The sequence below is a fragment of the Xenopus laevis genome, chromosome 8L (genome assembly GCF_017654675.1).
Source record: "Xenopus laevis strain J_2021 chromosome 8L, Xenopus_laevis_v10.1, whole genome shotgun sequence".
NCBI classification, from domain to species: Eukaryota; Metazoa; Chordata; class Amphibia; order Anura; family Pipidae; genus Xenopus; species Xenopus laevis.
In genome coordinates, this window is record NC_054385.1 from 65,251,433 (window position 1) to 65,273,344 (window position 21,912).

Sequence of the window (21,912 nt, forward strand, 5' to 3'; positions counted from 1 at the left end):
GGTATAGACTACCTGCAGGTATTGGATAGGCTAGTTTGAACTTCCCCCTCACCGTGCTATCCAATCCCCATGCGGCTCTGCCCGGACTAAAACACAAACAAGCAGTACAAACGCTGTTTAGGGGAAAGAAGATGCAGGCACTCTAGCAACCGCTATCCCTTCCCAATTCTGTAACTCACTGACACAAGGGGTCGGCAATCGAAGTAAGTGCAGCACAGCCGCCCCCAACCCCCATTTAGACCCCAAACTTCCTTTACCTGCGAAAACTGGACCTCCCTGATGGAAACCATTCTTAATATTTTGGCTACGTTTTTCCATTTAACAACTAGAACATAGATGTACAACAAATCTACTTTGGGCAAGATTCATGTACCTATGTGAGCTGGACAGGACTGTGTGAGCCACATTGCTCTCTGTTTACCTGTCTGTGTCTGCTACAGTCATTGCTTTTATCCTTTTGTCAGGTGACAGGGCATCATGAGACCGGGCTCCACTCCTCCATCCCGCAGGAAATCCCGCCCACCCAGGAGAGTGTCACCACCTTTGCCAACAACATCCAGAACAAGTAAGAAGGGGAGAGTTTAGTTTCATACCTGATTTTCAAGAGATTACCACAAAACACAGAGAAGAGGAAAATATACATTTGTTGCTGGACACAATGGGGTTAGGGGCTAAAATATATAGTGTACCTGGGAAAGTATTTATAGGGAAAGTCTATAAAAAGAAAGGGTCATGGTTCCATTGCACAGTGTGTTACAGGACTTGTTTAGATGTTCTTGTTTGGGTATTAAATGAGCTGAAAGGAAATGATTTTTTTGGTCATCTATATTGACTTATAATGGTTTTTTTCTTCCTTTTTTTTGTTGTGGTAGGTCCACGAAGACCACATGCACAACAGCAAAGGAGAGCATCCAGAGCGAGCCCCAAGAAGCGATTCCGCCCGGGTACAAGAGCTCTCATGGAGATCCGCAAATACCAGAAATCCACTGAGCTGCTCATCAGAAAGGCTCCCTTCTCCAGACTGGTAAGAGGGAAAGAAAGGGTTTTCCAAAAAGAGAGAGTAGATATACCATATTAGAGCTGATTCATTGCACTATGCCTGCATCATCCACTCTTGCTGGTATTTTTAAATCTCTCATCAGGATAATTAGCCCACAAATACTTCTGAGGATGGCGCTGTAGTATAATCGAAATGCTGTCCGTATACCTCATTGACCAAATCATTTTATTTCCGTGGCCTTATTACTGAACGCCAAGTGTCTAAGGATACAAGTGCTATCACAGACAGACCTCAAGGTGGGCATATCTGAGAGAGATCCGCTCGTTTGGTGACCTCGCCAAACGAGCAGATCTCTCCGTGTATGGCCACCTTTAGTTGGTGATTTATTGGCTATGTGTGTAGGTTATGGTTGCCTTTAGAGAGAGACACATACACTTGTCTTTGAGGCTGTGTATCCTGTTGTTGACACACTTTAATTGCCCTACATTATGCAATAAAACAACATGATTAAAATCACCCATTTTCCATGCAGGTTAGAGAAGTGTGTATGACATATGCTTGTGGCATGAATTACAACTGGCAGTCTATGGCACTTATGGCTTTGCAAGAGGTAAGTATATTAACACGTTAGCCTCTTATCACCCATATCTTCTTTCATTCTTTCCTTTCTGCAAACAAGCAATATCAAGACCTAACTGTGTTTTTTTCTATTGCATTATTTTGTTTGCTACATTGGGTCTGGATACTGACAGTGGAGAGTGTTACCCATCTAGTGGTTTTATTCATTCAGGTGTCTTTAGGTTATTGAGCTGGTATATATTTTTATGAAACAAGTCGATTCTCAAAAGTTCTCCCTGTTGAAAAGAAAAGGTTTTTTCCTTTTGTGGCCTTTGTTAAAAAATCGGTATAGAGATGAAAATGTTATTGCAAGTACTACATTATTTATTTACGGTATTTTTAATCCCCACTGCCATTGCTTTTGAATGTTGAATTTAACGAGAGTCATCACTGTTTCTCAGCTTTGCAATTATCACGAGACGCTCACTAACCTAGGCCACAAGGTTATGTTAGGTTGCCCCTACTCCTACCCCCTGCTTTTAACTTCTCCATCCTGTAAGGTCCATTGCCTTTTTTCTTTTTTGAGTTTATTATAACCTGACCCATAAATGTGTGGTGTATCAGTTATTAATTTTATTCCATGGAATATTCAAATTCATTTTAGTAAGTGGTTAAAGTTTGTGTATTATTAAATGTTTTTTTTTTCATGGAAACCTGGCCTTTCAGAGCCTACATCTGTGGCTTACTGGAAGTAAGGGAATAGGAGGCTTAATAACTCCCTGCAGAAGCATGTTCCGCTGCCTCCCACTCTCTTTCACTGATTTCATTCTGCCCTTATTAATTTATGTTCTTATAATGCATTATGAGGCCATTCCAGGTTAGCAGAGTGAAATTTCTATCTCATAGCCAAATGGTAAAAGTCAAAATAAAGATGTCTTAAGTAAATAAGGGAACCATATAAATTTAAGTAAATGCTACAATGATACTTAAGGTCATGTATAAACATGCTGATAAACATTAAAAGTTACCTATAGGCCATGATTGTTTTTTGCTGAGGCGTCTGCTTTTGTAAGTAATTGTTACTTGAAGTTACTAAACCTGACTATTTTGCCAACTTGACTGTCCCTTCCCAACCTGCTGGTTACGGCTACTGATGAATAAATATGGCAGTCTCCTCATAGAGGAACATGGGGGATCAGATGGGTAATGTAAAAGGATCAGGCAAACACTTTTATGGCAAAAGTATGAATAGCATGCAAAGCCAATATTATGATAAAAGTAATTTCAGGTGTCGGTATCTTTTAGTTATTCCTGAAGGACAGAAGAGTGGTATTGGCAACTGCAAATTAAAGTTCATACAGTTTTACCAATTTCTAATAGAGGGTGGGCATGCAGTGCTATAAAGCAGTTTTAAACAATATGTAGTTTTGGTGACGACGGATATTTTGTACCTGTTAATTACTTGGGAATATATATTATTTAGCAGCATCGTTTGAAACAGTTTGCTTGAGAGCAAGCAATAATAAACTCCTTTTATGTGGAGGAATGTCTCGACTTCTCCTCGAACCATAAGAGCACTCTAACTGCACTAAGTTGAAAAGTGGTTACACCGTCCCTTTAATTGTCTTCTGATAATGATGATGTATAATCTCTGCATAAATGTGTTGGAATTAAGTATATAGCAGATAATGAATGTCTTCTATAACTCGTACAACTTGGTTTTTAATGGGTACAGGAGCTGTTTGCACCTTATGAAGGGGAGAACCATTCTTTGTAGTTTAGAAACTAGAATTTTGGATTATCTTGATTCAGGCTACTGACATTTACTGTCTTTATAAGAACAGCATTTTTAAACAATAAAAGCCCTATAGAAATTTACATTTTTCTCTCTACATTACCCATACCTTGTTTTTTGTGTTTTTGTTTTTTTTTTCTTTTTGGTTAAACATTTATAAGGTCAAATGCATATTCACGTTAACGCAAAAGATAACAGTCATAATAAACAGACTTAGATCAGCAGTTCAGGCCTGGAAGTTAACTTATTTCAGGTATTGGGACATGTTATCCAGAATGCCCGGGACCTGGGGTTTTCAGTATAATTGGTCTTTCTGTACTTTGGCTCTCCATACTTTGTCTACTAAAAAATAATTTAAACAATAAATAAACACTATAGGATTACTTTGCCACCAATAAGGATTAATTCTATATTAGTTGGTATCAAGTACAAGGTAGCATACTGTTTTTTTGTTTTTTATACATAACAGAGAAAAAGTAAATCCATTTTTTTTAATTATTTGATTAAAATGGAGTCTGTGGAACATGACCTTCAGTTAATTTGGAAATTTCTTGATAACAGGTTTCCATATGACAGATCTCATACCTGTAGCATGCCTATATTTTGCTCTTAATCTGTGCCTGATAGCTTTCTTTTACAAAGTTTCTTCCACTCAACCCCTCTGCAGCTTAATGGTTTTATATGTATCCTATTACTTGCAGTTATCTTCCACCTTCATTTCATACCCTGTTTTGTTGCTTTTTTTTCTCAAACATTAATTCTCTTAGGCTTCGGAGGCATTCCTTGTCCGATTATTTGAAGACTCTTACCTCTGCAGTTTACATGCCAAGCGGGTGACCCTTTATGTGCAGGACATCCAGTTAGCCAGAAGGATACGTGGGGTTAATGAGGGACTGGGGTAATTGTAACCACCTTTGGGATTTTTTTGGGGGTATGCAAAACTTTTTGTACCATGTGACATGAATTTCTACAAATTAAGCATATGCATACTGATAATTATGCATGGTGTATAACGACAGACTCCTAAAAAGACTAGCAGTGTATTGTGACTGAAGTATTCACATACCCATAAGTCAAAGTGCCTGCATACCTTTAGATAAAACATAGTGTGAAGCCTTATGGGATCTGAACAGGAATGAGTCTTAATAAATGTCATGTCATTCATTTTAATAAATGTAAATATACTGGATTTTTTCTAGCACCACTTGCTATGAAGCTGAGAGATCTCTCATTGGCACATTAAAGGGCAAATACATAAACATAGCAACTCTTTGTTCCATCTGCACTAGACATTCATTCTTTGTATGCTTTAATTACACAGATATCATATCATACAAGCACACTCACACATCATACATACACACATTATCCTACATTACCATACACACACACACACACAAAAAAATATTAACTGTCACAGCAATAACCTATAGAATGATTCTAGCTGGGGAAAAATTCAGTCGTTCATTTCTATGTCAAGTATATTTTCTTTACATGTGCCAGACCATGCATAATATCACTACTGCAAATGTATTCAATGAGCTGTCTAAATTCAGATCAGAAGACAGAATATTACATTTAAGGCATAGTTTATGACTTTCTCTTTTTTTTGGGGGGGGGGAGTATTTTACATAAAGATGTATATTTTATCTGTCATACAAATGCAACAATAATTCGTTATTAGTTTTGTACTGTTTAAAATGTGATATTTTTATTAAATGTAATAAAGTTTTTAAAGACAAACGTGTATTATTTTTCTAAAGCCAAGTCTTAGGCTGATGTCACAAGGCACACTCTTTAGCCTCCTTAAAAGCACTACCGATTGGCTCACGTTTAATTGAATGGGAAGCAACGCAGAAGTGCAAGTGTGAGCGCTATTTAGTAATGCTCTTCTGTTGTGTGTGACATTATTATATACTCAATTCCAAGACAATAAGTCAAGCAAATAATGCATTCCTCTGTAAAGGAGTTTTTAAGAGAAATCTATTCTTTCAAATGTAAGCACTGGGGGTTTAATGTATTTGATGCCGGCATTTTCACCCCTTCCCTCTGGGCAGTTCTATATCCACAATTCTTAGGCCTTTAATTCTTGCTGAGCCCGTACACAGCTTTGCTTAGGTGTTAACAATAGATAAATGTCCTGACCTTGCAGTCATGTAACCTTCATAGTTTTCTCCTTTGAGGAGCTAACTAGGCTTTGTCAGCTGCCTTAATACTTTTCTTTTTCTTACATTTAACGTTTGTCTCTATCACCAATAAATGTTCTATATTATAAAAAAAAAAGTTTAATTTTAATGTCCTGTGGAGAGCCATTATTGACGTATGTATTTATTTTCCTAACAGTACTTTATATTTAAATAATAACAGTACATCATATCCTAAAACCAGTTATAAGCGCCACTCTTGCTTAAAAAGCAAACGGGTGCTTTCATGGAAAGCAAGCATAAATATTACTAGTTTCTTATTAGTTTCTATGCTAGGGGTACCATCCATCCCAGTTTCCTGGGCAACAGCTCTGTTTCAGGACCTTGGTCCCCGGTAAAACTGTGCCAGGGAAACATCCTTGTTTGCATTCCAAGTTTAGTTAAGTCCCTTTATCTTTTCCCATGTCTCTTTCAGAAAAAGACCTCTAGATTGTTTCAGCAGTAGAAACTACACTACCCATCATGCCATAAAGCTGCTATCGCTGGACCAACTTTTGTGCCATATTTTGAGCATATGTAGAATTTCCAGCTTTGGCTGGACAACATCATGTAGCAATATTGAAGAGAAACCGGAACAGTGTAGTTTTTAGCACTTTGCCTTTCATTTAATTTCTTTGCCAATGTTCCCAATCTGGTAACCTTATTCTAGGCCTACAAAAATCTGCAATCATCCAAAACAAAAGTTAAGTGTGTTTGCATATATTTAAAGGCACAATCATGGTTAGTTTGAGAAGGACTGAAAGCCAAAAAGACCTTCATAGTAGAAGACATGCAATGAGAAGCCTTCATAAAACAAGGTATTCAAATGCCTCATGCTACACACACACAGCACTGTTCTAGAATAAAAAATTAGAGGCTTAATGGTGGTGGCAGGCGTGAGGATTCTGGGAAGATTAGTTGCCCAGCGACAAATCTCCTCTTCTTTGGGCAACTAATTTCCACTAAATGCCTCACGAGGCGACTCCGGGAAAACTGAAGCGACCCGTATGCCATACTGCCGGCGATTCACATTCTTGCCAGCAGGAAGGCATTTCGGGGAGATTAGTTGCTCGAAGAATAGGAGATTTTGTTAGATGGGCGACTATCTCCCCCCGAAACTTCACGTCTTCTACCACCCGAAGGCTTCCTAGCATAGGCATTATCTTAATATTCCCCTGATAACATTGGTAGCAAGCATCATTTTTTTAAATAGTTAAGTGTTGTTTATAATTTGGTCAGTAGATGGCAGCAATGCTTTAATGTTCGCTCTGTTTAGTAATTTTTTGCAATGTTTCTTTAAAGGGGAGGTTCTATATCCTGGTAACCTTTAATACAGTGTTGGGCTTAACACCGAGTGGACATAAGAAACCCTTGAAGCAGGTGGTTCCCCAGATCTGTACTGAGCAGACTAGCTAGAGATAAGTTAATAGCTCACCTCAGGTGTCAGAGAAAGCTAGCTTGGTTAGCAAGGGTGACTGTAGTGCTGTCAAGGAGGATAATGTTGTGGGGTAAATGCTTAGCCAATCCTGTACTAGTTAGGTAAAAGGGGGGGGTAGGTAAGTGTGTGGGAACCTACAGGACTGCTAGTGAAACAAAGAGAAATATTGTACAAGGTAGAGCTGAGTACACAGGAGAGATAGGAAAGAGGCACCTTTGGGAAGTGCTCCCTGTGAAACTTTTGGGCAGCTCCTCCATTAGGCTTTATCCAGGTCATGGGAGGCACAGGGAGTGTATGCCCCAGACCTATCAAATGAAAAATATTTTACCTTTTATATGTTTCATTGCTTGGGGTCTGTAGGTTCTGATACTGGCTATGTTACATACAAGCAAACCTCAAACACAGCAAAGAATTTGAAAAGGGGATGAAAACCCCCAAAAACATCCTATGATAGTAATTTTAAATGTAACTGTTAAAATGGATTATGGAGTGAGCGCTCTAAAAACACAAAACAATAAACAATTTGTACATCAAGAACAAAACTAGATCCCTGTATAAAAAACCTAGAGAGAACTGACTCCCACTTAATAAGATTATATGTGGAATGGCCTATCTAATCCATGTACCATAAATTGCTCTCACATAATAAATCAATAAATACATTACAAAACTTTAAGTGCCTATATTATTTCGATATCCATAGTAATACTAACAGAAAGGTATCAAAGACACTGGGTAAGTGTTTAGTGCATTCATCATAGCTAAACTTGACAATAAATAAATAATAAATAAACCAACTTCAGTTTTCAAAAGTAACATAGTAATTTAGGTAAAAAAATACCTGCCTAACGTTCAGTAATCTGGTATTTTCTAACTTGCCAAAAAGCAATCCAACCCTATATTGAAGCTATCTAATATATCATCAGCCATTACAACTGATTTAGGGAGAGAATAGGTGCCTTCATGTCTGCTGGAAGGACCTAGACTGGTAGAGAGATTATTATTATATGACCCCCTTATATATTTATATATAGCTATCACATCCCCCTTAAATGCCTCTTTTTTAAAATAAACATTAGCAACTGGGCCAGTCTTTTCTCATAGCTGAAACTTTCCATACCTTTTATCAGCTTAGTCTTCCTACTCTGGACTCTAATTCAATAATATCCCATGTGAGCTCTGGAGACCAAAACTGTGCTGCATATTCCAAATGGGGCTTTACCATGAATGACCTCTCTTTCTGCAAATCTATATATACCTTGCTTGCCCATATACTGTAGTTCATCACAACATCCACAAATGCAAGTTACAACTCTATTAAGCAAAGAAGAAACCATGTATAAATATGATCCAAAAACACCACTTCCTTCTATGGGTCCAAGGTCATTTAAAAGTGAGTCAAAGTGGAAAACTGCTCAGTGGTCTGACAAATCAAAATATCAAATTCTATTTGGAAATGATGGACACGGTGTCCTCTGGGGTGCATTAGTGCACATGCACCATTGATACTACCAAATTGCATTCTGCACATATTACAATAGCATGACTCTATCCTAAAATAATCCGGGGGCTAAACTGCCCCCTTGCCTGAAGTCCTGTTATTCACTAAAACATTCGGCACATTATAAAAGGGATGGTATGACAAAGGAGGCCCCGAATAATGAGCCACTGAAATCCTATATCAGGCACGAATGGGACATTTCACTTTCAAAACAACATCAGTTGGTCTCCTCAGTTCCCAAACAGTTACAGATTGTTGTTAAAAGGAGAGGTGATGCAACACAGTGAGAAACATGCTCCTCGCCCAACTTTTTTAAAATGTGTTGCTGGCATCCAATTCTAACTGAGGATATATTTTTCTGAAACTAATAACATTTCTCAGTTTCAAGATTTGTGCTGTCTTTGTATGATTTGCAATCCAATATAGGGGATTATATTCGTTATTTTCTACTAACTGCTGTATTCTCTTCTTCTATCTCTCCATCTCTCCTTGACTTTTCACTGATAAAAAGCCACACTGTCACTTCATCACCAAGGTCCCTGTACTGGCGTCACATCACTCCTACCAACAGATCAAATGATAAGGCTTTGCAGTAGGTCAGGGTAACCCATAAATAAATGTCATGTATTGCATTCTGGGTACTATAGTTCATTTTGTTTTCTACTTTATGTAATAAATTCTGATTTCAAAGTTATTTTGAAGAGCCTCTGTAGCCTTGATTCATCACTATTTATCAAATGTCTTGCATTACATCCTCACCTCTTGCACTTGCACCTTACTCTGGATAAGATATCTGGCATGAGGTACATGAGGTACTTAAGCTTCTCCTGAATTTACTGCCTGCCATAGGGCCACTGCTCCCTAACTTGCACGTCTTAATGATGATGCAGATTTACAGACAGGTAGGGAGTTGAGGGTATCTATGAGCCACCTTATGGCAAAAAAAAAGGTTGTGAGCACAAAAAGTCTTAATTGTTGGTATGTGGCGCCTAGATCTCCAGCAATGCCCTTGCAAATTAAAAAATGTTTTCTCTTTGATGAGTTAGCCTAATAAAATGAGAATATACCGTGTACAAGTGGGGGACTTTAAGGAAGGGTTATTTATCAAAGTCCGAATTTATCTCAATATTTTCTGCTAAATACTCTGATCAAATCCACTAAGGTTTTTTTACGCTTATTTATTATTATGTTTTCCCAAAAATTTGCTTTGCTGGGAAAAAATCTGATTTTCAAAATTTTTTCTGTTTTTTCATCCGATTTTCAAGATTTTTTCAGAATTTTCCCCCGACAACTTCGGGGTATTGCACGGGGGTAGCGCACATCAAAAAAATCATTGGGACTTCTCCCATTGACTTATATGTAACCTCGACAGGTCTGACATGGGGGTTTTCAGATTCTGACTTTTTCCATCCTCAGGGTTTAATAAGTTCAGGGTTTTATAAGAAAAATCACGAATTCTTTGTGGTTTGTGCTTTCGGAGTTTAGTAAATAATCCCAAAGCAATGAAATATGAAACTGAAAGTATGTGCAGCATTTCTGTGCTATTTAGTGCAACACTATAGGGCCAGCAGATTATATAGCAGTGTAACTACTGCATAGTAAATAAGTGGTAGCAGTGTAGCAATTTGCATAGAAATAGGGCTGGGTGGTGTATGGCTCCTTGCATGTGTCTTTTCTGCTTAGTGCAGTAGTTTTATGATTATTTTTTTAATTCAAGCCTTTACTTTTGGTACAACCGATGGTCAGGGCCCCACATACAGACCAGTAAAAACATTAATATATCACAATACCTACAAATATATAGCTAAACAAATCATAACTGACCTTCAAGCAGTGTTTCCGCATGTGTTTAAAAGAGTTTATAGACATTCTTCTACAAAAATCTCACCCTAACTACATTACCCCCAACCAAGACTTTGTGCCCCCAATAACCTAGGTTTTAATACAACACATATTTCCTTACATTCCTGAATTAAGTAATTGAACCAATTTAAGCCAAATGAAATCTTTAGGATACTATTTTCAGAAAAATATAGTGCCATTACTGTATTGCTATAAACTCCTGCTGTGGCCGATCAATAAGCAGAGGCATCTGTAGAAATAAGCCTTCGAAATCGGAGGTGTCCAAAATCGCCCCAGCAAATTTTGAACTACAGCTTATGGCTGGGAGCTTCAGTTCAGCAACAGGTGGAAGGCCACAGATGAATCACCCTAGTGTGTATCTGTATGAATTGTCTGTAAACTCTTACTCTTTAAAGGGATACTGTCATGGTAACATTTTCATACCTCCCAACATTTTAAAAATAGAATGAGGGACAAAAAAGTTGCCACACCACAAATGTATTGACCACGCCCTTTTGTAGCCACACCCCCTAATTACCATGTTCGATTTGGCAGGTTATGAAAGTTTGAACATATTTCTGTGGTTTTTTTTCCCGTGATTACAGTTTTGCTAATGGTGAATTGCCCTTTAAGCTGTAAGTCTAACTTCTCCCAAGGGACCTGTTATCTTATATTGTTACAATTACTTATTTGCTTATCTTGAAATTGTTACAACAACAGCCTAACAAAAGAACAATGGGAAGGTAATTCGATAACAGCTGTCTGGAAGATATATGAACAGTAGTAAAATCCCAGGTCCCACTGCGACACATTCAGTTACATTGCGTAGGAGAAACAACAGCCTGCGTAGGAGAAACAACAGCCTGCCATAAATCAGTTCCATGCTAAAGTGCTGGCTCTTTCTGAAAGCACATGACCAGGGAAAATGGCCGGAGATGGCTGCCTACACACCAATATTTCAACCAATAAATACACTTGCAGGTTCAGGAATGAAATTTTATATTGTAGAGTGAATCATTTGCAGTGTAAAATAAAAAGGACACCATAAAAATCATGACAGAATCCCTTTAAAGAGAAGTGTAGTTAATATACTGATAGAAATGGGAGCCTGCAGCCCTATAGATCTCAACTCCCTGCACATTCCATTCTTTTTTAATGCCCAGGACCTGTAAAACCCAGAGCAGCACCTACAGGCTCTAATCTCCAGTTATGGCTATGTAGCACTGTTTGTTATTTTCCTCTGTCTACTATCCCTTTTCATCTGTCTTTCCCTTGCCTCCACCCTTTTGGTTCAAGGTTATATATGCCTCATTTACAAAAACAGCAGCCTCCTCATGCCTTCTCACAGTGTCAGCATGGCTCTTCTTCTACTCATACTTCTCTTCCTCGGACTCCTCTCCCTGCAATGGGCAAAGAAGTATTTCCAGGGATTCTCTAAGCCTCATGTACATTACCCACCTTGCCCTCCCCCCTTACCATTTCTTGGCAACCTACTTCACCTGGCACACAAAGATCTGCCAATTCACTTGCTGCATCTCTCCAAAAAATATGGGCCTATCTATCGTCTAAGCTTTTGGGGGAAAGGTGAGTATGTCTGTGTGTCTTCCTTATGGAAAATCCTAGGCATAGGCAGTGTATAGAACTGCAACTGTTTTGGAACTACAGTTCCCAGCACCCTCCTCTAATGGAAATGCAATGCCAAACAATGTGACATTTATTCCCATCCCTGACCTCCTTTCATTGTAGCTCAGTAGATTTTTATGATATTTACTACAACACAGCTGTGCTTTAAAATAAAAGGGACTAAATCTGAATAGAGTTTAAAAACATGAAATAAAATCAATAGGCTGGTTCTGCTTCCAATAACTATTAATTATATCTTACTAGAATGTACTGTTTTATTATTACAGAGAAAAAGGTAATTCTTTTGAAAAAATTGGATTATTTGATTATAAGAGAGTCTATGGGAGCCAGCCTTTCTGTAATTTGGAGCTTTCTGGAAAACGGGTTTCCTGATGTTTTCAATACCTGCACTAATGTCAAATCAAGTTTGCACCCTCCATGGGTTAAACCAAATTTCCTGGAATATGTGGCTGCCGTGAATCATGCTGTTAAATGGCACTGGGCTCATTGCTCACTATACTGGCAGAATTCTGATCACTCTCATTGTCATCATCATTTATATATATATATATATATATATATATATATAGAGAGAGAGAGAGAGAGAGAGAGAGAGACGACTAATTAAATAGCGCAATACATTACATCTTAATGAACGTGAAACTTACAATGATTTAAAAAAACTGATTAAAATAAGATCAGAGGGTTCTACACACAAGAGCTTATAATTTAAACCCTCTTAACAATCATATTTACTCGGTGTGAGCAGATGTGTGTAGAAATGCTTTCTGGGTATAGGAAAGGTTAAACACTTTTTTAAAGCCTTGGACATTTGCAAATGCACTTACTTTCCTGGGACAGAGGGGAAAGGAGGGGGTGGGGGACTGTTCCTGGAATTATGGGACAGCATACAGCTATGTTAAATCCAAAAAAATAACTCTTCCACACTGGCCTGGGCTGCTGGGACAGACTTATAATACTGCTATCATATATTTATGATTTTATTATTCCTCTCCACAGATTTTGTTGTGTTAAATAGTTCCGACCTGATCCGTGAAGCTCTGCTTAAGAAGTGGGCAGATTTTGCAGGAAGACCCCAGAGTTACATAGGTACTTCTGCTTGGGGTATAGATGATGTAAAGTGTGTTTTTCTATGTATGGTTTGTAGCTAACTACTTATTGCAAGCTCATAATTAATTCTATGTCCTGGTGGGAAAGTGTTTTTTGCTGTTCCCAGATAAACCCAAGTGTGCAGTATTTAGTGTTCTTTACATTACAATCCCTTACACACATATCTGGCCTCAGCTCTTGCCAACTGTACAGTGGTAAATGCATAACCCCGTTACAAGTTTATGCAAACCACCAAAATGTTTCAAACCCACTTATTCCTGGTACATATTTTGCAGATCTCTACATACTAGAACAGGTGGATCGGACAGTTAGTGGTTCCCGTTCTCCAGTAACAGCAGCACAGAGGCCTACACACATTGTTGTACACTCAAACATCGCAGGGCCTCTAAAGTCTGCATGATAAGACAAGTACATTAAAAGACACAGTCTACATATAAAAGTTAATATTTTGAGTGCAGCTGAACCTACAGTAGTTTCCGATCCTAAACATCTAATGGGGAAGGAATGTACCCTCAGCACAAATGTGGCATCTGAACACTGTTCCCACTCAGCCTCTTAATAACACAATGGATTATAAAGATTTTAAAGGGGTTGTTCACCTCTGAGTTATCTTTTAGTATCATGTAGAGAGTGATATTCTTAGACAATTTGCAGTTAGTTTTTATTTTTTATTATTTGTGGTTTTTGACTCATTTAGCTTTTTATTCAGCAGCTCCCCAAATTGCAATCTTAGCACTCTGGTTGCTATGGTCCAGATTACCCTAGCAACCATGTATTGATTTGAATAAGAGACTGGAATATGAATGGGAGAGGGCCTGAATTGAAAGATGAGTAAAAAAATTAGCAATAACAATACATTTGTAGCCTTTCGGAGCATTTGTTTTTTAGATGGGGTCATTGAACCCCATTTGAAGTCACAAGAAGAAAGCAAATACTTGAAAAACTATAAAAAAGAAATAATGAAGACCAATTGAAAAGTTTCTTAGAATTGACCAGTCTATAACAGACTAAAAGTTGTGAACCAGCCCTTTAAGGGTAACACAGTTCAACTTGAATTTAACCTTTATATGATGTAGAAAATAGTATTCTTTGGCTACTTGCAATTGATCCTTATTTTACACATTTAAGGGGAAAAAATGAAACGAATAGCATATACAGAATAAACATATGGTAGCTTCTCTGCATGTCATCAAGCTGCAGTTCTCTAGATAACTTTTTGGTGGTGCCACAGAAGGTAGGATTGATTGGCGTCAAAAAGAAAAGTTGCTCAGTCACAAGTGTGGAATTAACACACATATAGCAGTTCAATTGGGGTCCTACCACTTATATGCCCCATGTATTTTTATCTTGCTGTGCCACTTAGTTCTTTTTACTTTGCATGCCTCTTTTATTCCAGATGTAAGGTAAAGGCATTCTAATATTGTGCATTTGGTATTTAGAGATGTAACATGAGGGATTTACAGGGGACAGGTATGGGTCATTATGGTAATATAAGCACTAACAATTTAATATATTTCTTTACACAGGTGATCTGATTTCCCTGGGTGGGAAGGATCTGTCTCTTGGAGACTACACTCCAGTGTGGAAGGTGCAGAGACGTCTCACCCACACATCCCTGCAGAACTGCATGCGCAATGACCTAGAGAAAGTGCTCATCCGAGAAGCTAGGTTACTGTGCCAGGTGAGAGGAGGAACAGGTTCCTGCTATGTCCTACCACATTTACACTAAATCTAGATTTTGCAAGCAAGAAGGGAGGTTTTCTCTCTTTAATTGCTTATAATTGGTAAAAGGCATAAATACCTCTCTGATAAATACTGATCAATCAACCACAGTCTGTTGCGCTACCTAGGTCTGTTGGGGAACATTCTGTGCAGGTACAAGATTAAAGGGGATTTTTTTACACAATGAAAGGAAACAAATGCCTTGTGCTTAAAAAATTAAGTTAGAATAGTCCTCTGGTGTTCTCTGGCCAGTTCTAAGCATCAGTGTATGTATTCAGTAGGCCAAAATTGCCAGCAGGTGGTACTGTTGTTAAAATATCATTATTCTTAATGTAGATTGTAAATGTGCATAGAAGAGTGCTCTAAGCAATTTTATATTAATTTGTTTTGGTGGTTTAGAATTCTTATAAATTAAACACATTTGAAATCAATTCAGGGAGAACTGAACATGTGGTGTAATGGATGATCAACTAGCACAGGGTAAAATGAGTGTGGTACATAGGAGACAAAATAAAAAAAATGTTTTGAGAGAGAGAGAGAGGACAATCAGTGTTAATTAATACTATATCCATAGGATTGCCTGGACCTGAATGGGGAACCAGTGGATATATCTAGATCATTTTCTCTAAGAACCTGCAGGATCATAGCAGAACTGACATTTGGCACCACGGTGAGAGACCACTGGGCATGGGAACATGTTTTATTTTTGCTTTATTTGCTTTCATGATACTTTAAATCTATCAACTGTGTCTTTGTTTCTATACATTTTATTTCTCACTGTCTACCTACATCTTTTTCCCATGTGAATGAACTGGCACCACCCCCTTATTTAGTGCAGGCTCAAATATACATCCCCTTAATTGCTGCTGAGCTTAACAGTTATGTCACCTCTGTTAGATGAGTTCCTAACAAAGTACTATTAACGGAGTAAGGATTTGTCTTCTCTTCTTATATGGAAATAGAATTATTGTGTAATTTGGAAGTAGATACCATGATAAACTGAGGAATCATGGGCGTAGTGCTAGGAGGTAGCAAAAGTATTGACAACCTTCCAAACATTCCGACAATTGAACAATTCATCCAAGCAAACTTGATTTATGAGGAATGATGCTAGTGTGACTAAATTAATAATAAACAAATGATAACCATAGTAGCACACATCAATTATCTAATGGCAGCATTTGATTTATAAACACAAGGGTTTTACCCACTCCATATGGCAAAAGAGTATTAGAGCATGAAGTTTACAATCCACATCAAGGCACAATTATTCAATACATGAAATTGTGTATATTAGGTCATTTATGTAAAAACATTTTGCCACAATGCAGTGTTTTTCCCAAAATTCCAGTATAATTGCAGTCATAAGCTAGTGAAATGCTTGAAGCCATTGCAGATTGACAGATTTGCCAAAATGAATGCAATTGTGCACACGCTTCATTGCAAATCAGGCTCAATATTTGACATGTCTGCCTGGCGTCATTTCTAGTGTTCAGTGTGAGAGTGATGTATATGCCCTATTATTTTAGTTGCAACTGAACTGCAGCAAATCCTGGAGCTACCACTGGGTTCTGCAGCAGTTTAATTTGTAATTAAAAAGGAGAGAAAGAGAAAGAAACCTTGTTTGAGAATGTTTGGTCTTACTTGTTCTCCACCACCCACTTAACAACAATTTTAATTTGTAACTAAAGGCAGAAATGACTGAGTAGTGCCGTGCACAACTATATCACAGTACAAGTTGTGTATTATGACTCAAGTAGCTTTAATGAAAGTGCTTTTACACCAACTGACTAGAGAATTGCAGGAACCACAACTGCACTTGCAGACATACATGAGTCCTGTTGTTCTTTTTAACGTCAGCTATATACTAATGAAGCAAATACTGCATGTACATTAACCTTAATTGTATTACACTTGTGTTTACTATTGTCATCATCCTGCTATCTCTGTATCAGTTCTATTTCTTCTCATACTGTTACTAACTCCCATTGTTTAAACTTGTTATCTTTCCTTCCTAGTATGATTTTACAGACCCCGATTTCCAGAAGATTCACAAATGCATTATTGATATTATTAAGTTATGGGAGTCACCAAGTGTCACTGCTCTGGATTTTATACCATTTCTGCAGGTGAGAAATCGATGCTCTTGTAGTGTAACATTTACATGCACAGAAACTGACATGACACTTGTGGAAAAGAAGAAACTGTGGGTCACTATGCAATGGTAAGAGCTATAAAAATGGGGTTCTTATGGTATTTGCACTTCTGTGCTGCAGTCTTCCCTGCACTTGCACCTGATTGAAATCCATTGACAGACACAAGCTGCCCATGTGCCTATATTTTGTACTTTGCATCTTGGCCCCTGCATTTGTTTATTGCTCCAGACTCAAGTATTGTCTAAAAGAAAGGTATTGTAATTTTTTTTAACATATTTTGCCTGTGCGGCCTTATTCAAACTCACATCAATACAATGACAATGACAGAAGTATCTGAAATTCTGCCCTCTCCTGCGGATGAACCTGTGACACAGAATGAACTGTATGGTGAAATCTGGAGGGACTTATAAGACAAGTGAATTATTTACAAGAATATATCTTCACCTCTTAGAAGTTCCCGAATCAAACCTTAAACCTTCTGCTGGAGACTGCAAAGCAAAGAGATTCCTTTATAAAGAGCCAAGTAGAAGCCCACAAGGTTGGTAAATATGCTATTTATTACTTACTCTGCTAATATTAAAGGGATACTGGGGCAGCACTATTAACTGTCAAAATGAATCAGTTAATAGTGCTGCTCTAGCAGAATTCTGCACTGAAGTCCATTTCTCAAAAGAGCAAACAGATTTTTTTATATTCAATTTTGAAATCTGACATGGGGCTAGACATATTTTCAATTTCCCAGCTGCCTCAAGTCATGTGACTTGTGCTCTGATAAACTTCAATCACTCTTTACTGCTGTACTGCAAGTTGGAGTGATATCAACCCCTCCCCCCCCCCCAGCAGCCAAACAAAAGAACAATGGGAAGTTAACCAAATAGCAGCTCCCTAACACAAGATAACAGCTGCCTGGTAGATCTAAGAACAACACTCAATAGTAAAAACCCATGTCCCACTGAGACTCCTTCAGTTACATTAATAAGGAAAAACAGCAGCCTGCCAGAAAGCATTTCTCTCCTAAAGTGCAGGCACAAGTCACATGACCAGGGGCAGCTGGGAAATTGACAAAATGTCTAGTCCCATGTCAGATTTAAAAATTGAATATAAAATACATCTGTTTGTTCTTTCGAGAAATTGATTTCAGTGCAGAATTCTGCTGGAGTAGCACTATTAACTGATGCGTTTTGAAAAAAACATGTTTTCCGATGACAGGATCCCTTTAAATTCCCACAATGTTGCTACTCTTTTGACCTTGTACCTGAATATATTCTATTCTTATAGGCACATCTCCCATCCAGTAAATATAATGAAGACATTTTAGATGGAATGATTCGCTTAATTCGAGAAAAATCTGGAGATGACAGCAACGGAATGTCAGAATTTTCTGAAGATCATCTTCATATGGCTGTTGTTGATCTCTTTATAGGAGGGACAGAAACCACCGCATCCTTATTAACCTGGACAGTGGCCTACCTCATGCATTACCCAGAAGTACATATATATATTTATCATGGATAATCATCTCTGCTCCCTTCCTGTTGCATCACTCTTCTCTGTAGTGTAATACACTATATTTCTGCAGTCTCTCTATAACACTGATACAGAGTTACGAGCTTTACTGTGTGATCCGGAGTGATTAACTAGAGATAAACTGTATGACATTTCTATAATACAATGATAGAACATGCATCCCTCTTGGTTTGGTAACTACTGTATATCTCTGTCAGAGACAGATACTCATATAAACTATTTAGACAGCTGTTCTCTATTCCTATGTTATAGTGTGCAGTCCCTCTTTGGTATCATCCTGAGTAAAAATTGCTATTACAGATCTCATTGAAAACTTGATTTCATGCAATAATCTTGCTGATTGGTTAATGTACCATTAAGTCTTAGTTGAACAAAGTTAAGTATCCAATGAAACCCAATTGGGTGTCAAAAGTAAAAACAGAACTCAAAACAAAAACAAAAAAACAGCAGAATATTGCAAATGCAATCTTTCCAATTCAGCCACTTTGTAAGATTAACTGTGAATGGTTCTGGAATAAGTTTTGATGAGACACACAGTTTACCCCAAAACCAACTCTTACAAATCACCTTTCTTATTGAATGATTTCATCTTGTTATCTTAGGCACAAGAGAGAATTCACCAGGAAATCACAGGAGCAGTGGGTACAGAGAGATACCCAACATATACAGACCGTAACAGAATGCCCTACCTTAATGCCACTATTTCTGAGGTGCTCAGACTTCGACCTGTGGTTCCCCTAGCTGTGCCACACTGTACTATTAAGGATACAAGGTAAGATTTACTGAAACAGTATTATCCACAGTAATCCCAGCTGGAAAAACTACTATAGAATTTATAGACTGGGGTGGTGTCATATTAACTGATCAGATCCAGTTACATCATAATGTCAGTGCCTTATTAAAGATATATTAACCAGTAATATGATGACAGTGATATTATTCGTCTGTACAGGAACTAAATTAACACGTTATCTACCAAACATACAGTTCTTTTTGGAATCCCCAGTACTGGGTTGTACCTTTAGAAATATCCATGTAATAACAAAGATCTGCAAAAGAGAACCTCAGTTATTTTCAGTGCAGGGAGTATAAACCACAGTACTACCATAGGAGTATAACTAACACAAAATGTTATCCTCAGCATTGCAGGATATACCATCCCTAAGGGCACCACTGTAATCCCAAATATTTATGCTGCTCACCTTGATGAGACAATATGGGACAATGCTGCACAGTTCTGTCCAGGTATGTGTGTTTTCTGTAGGTACTTATGTTAGTTGTCATATACTGCAGGTATATTTATCCGTTTCTCTTTCATTGTGCAGATCGCTTCCTCTCCCCATCAGAAAGCTCAAATTCTGCCCGCGCTCTCCTTCCATTCAGTGTGGGTGCAAGGCTTTGTATTGGTGAGACCTTGGCACGAATGGAGGTCTTTTTCTTCTTGTCTCACCTCCTGAGGGATTATCGCCTCCTGTCCCCTTCACCTAAACTTTTGCCTCAACTCAGTGGGATGTTTGGAATCAACCTCAAGTGCCACCCATTTATGGTCTGTATATCACCCCGAGAAAACACACCCAAAATACTGGATTTTAATAAGGAAACATGACTTTTATATGACCATATGAATTATGTGGGTGGAAGAAAAAAGGGCAGATGAAGCACAGGTTTTTGAAAAAGCTTTTAAAGAAGGCATTTAATATTTAAAGAGAATGTAAAATAGAAACAGTAACCCAGTTTCAACTTTCCTAATCAGGTCACTAATGTATTTCTTTTGCATCACATTCCTACTTGTTCCCACTTGCTGGGGTGGGCCCAGCTGCATTGCTTTGAAGTAGTATTCAGACTGTCAATTTATTATTATATTATTAGGTTTCTACCTGTGGTAAGGCCAAACATACGTGCCTGCTACATTCATCCTGGCTGCCAGTCTTTGCACCTGAGCAATTCAGCAGGTGGCTATGGGGAGGCCGTGAGAGGCAAGGCAAACAGCTAGCAGAGCAGAGAGGGGACAAGTAAAAAAAAAAAAAGAGATAAACCTATTCCCCCCTACCATCTGCTAAAAGAATCCCTGCAGTGTCATGTATATTAGTTTGAGTAAATACAGTATATGAGAAATTGTTATAGAAATTGACACAGAAACATGATTCTGAGCATACTGTTTCTGAACTCTATTCTTTGTATGTTCCTATGCAATGTTTCCATTACCGTGTTTTCCACCGCAGTTCTGCATATTTTTTCTGTTCATAACAAGAGCTGCAGTTTTGAGTCTTATATTTAACATTGTCATCTGTGCTTTTATTATCATGGAACGGTTCTTTCTGGTGTTGGAAAAGAATAAAACGTTGCAAAGGATTGATGTTTTTATTTAAAAGCTTCTTTGTGCTTATTCAGTCTCCAGTTTTATTGGCCCTTCCAGGTCAGATCCAGGGATTTGGCTTCTCCTAGGGACCAATGAGTTCCACCTGTATTCCCTTTGTACTTTATGCACACCTAAATGCATAAGCTATTTTTTTTTATTAGTATGTCTGTGTTTGAGTACATTTATATTCAATTTTCTTTTATAAACCACTAAATGCTGCATTTGTGTGTGTGATCAGTGGCATAACTATAGTTGAAACAGACAACCCCCCTTTTTTACCAGGGAAAAAGGGGGGCCTGGTCCACAAGGTTTGCCTCCTCTATAGCGGCTTTCATCCTTGGAGATTTGTGGGCCCCTGTAGCAAGTAGAAATGTGTGTGTGTCAACGTGCATTGGGGCGGGTAGGATGCTGCAAGTGCCAGCCCTCGATTTTTTTACGTGGGGGAGCCCAGTGCCAGGTTAGTACACCACTGGTTCAAAGAACAATAATATAGACAAATGCAAGCTGAATGTACAAAACTTACATTAAAAAAATTAAAAAAAAAAATTAAATGGATCTGTTGTCTCTATGTTTTCATCCAGAAATGTTGGTTTGTATAAAGCCAGAGGCAACACAAGTTAGAAAATCAGTTAAGACTAAAATAAAAATAAAGACCGCTTCAGCTCACCGAACCTCCCCTCCTCCAGGTGCTCAGTCGACAGTGTCCCCACTGTAGGTACATATAACTCAGACAGACAGAGGGCACTTCTGGAATGTGGTTTATTAGGGTTGCTGCTGTTAGACATCTAACGCGTTTCGGGAATGTAACCCTATGACATTCCCGAAACGCGTTAGGTGTCTAACAGCAGCAACCCTAATAAACCACATTCCAGAAGTGCTGTCTGTCTGTCTGAATTAGAAAATCAGTGCAGTGCAGTTTTAATGGGATATAGACATTAGTATTCTTATAGTATTATAATGTTCTGTTACATTATTTTGTAATTATCCTAAATGTTAGTTTAGTCCCTCTTCTCTCTTCAGTCCATCTTCTATTATTATAAACCCTAGTAACATAGCAGCATACACTCCAAGGTGGAG

General features: G+C 38.1%; 2 protein-coding genes across 2 annotated transcripts; both read left to right on the forward strand.

Annotated features, from left to right (window-relative positions):
* Nucleotides 1-120: 120 nt before the first annotated feature.
* On the forward strand, nucleotides 121-5,096 carry cenpa.L (centromere protein A L homeolog; the record flags this gene model as incomplete). The annotated part of the gene is given in 5 exon segments (NM_001096538.1): nucleotides 121-203; nucleotides 465-565; nucleotides 873-1,024; nucleotides 1,533-1,610; nucleotides 4,121-5,096. Coding segments are annotated over 4 exon segments (453 nt in total). The 3' UTR covers nucleotides 4,256-5,096.
* Nucleotides 5,097-11,673: 6,577 nt separating this feature from the next.
* On the forward strand, nucleotides 11,674-20,828 carry cyp21a2.1.L (cytochrome P450 family 21 subfamily A member 2 L homeolog; the record flags this gene model as incomplete). Its single annotated transcript, NM_001093974.1, is given in 10 exon segments — nucleotides 11,674-11,901; nucleotides 12,961-13,050; nucleotides 14,598-14,752; nucleotides 15,368-15,463; nucleotides 16,812-16,922; nucleotides 17,401-17,487; nucleotides 18,228-18,437; nucleotides 19,079-19,248; nucleotides 19,618-19,721; nucleotides 19,802-20,828. Coding segments are annotated over 8 exon segments (1,113 nt in total). The 3' UTR covers nucleotides 20,083-20,828.
* Between the last annotated feature and the right edge of the window lie 1,084 nt (nucleotides 20,829-21,912).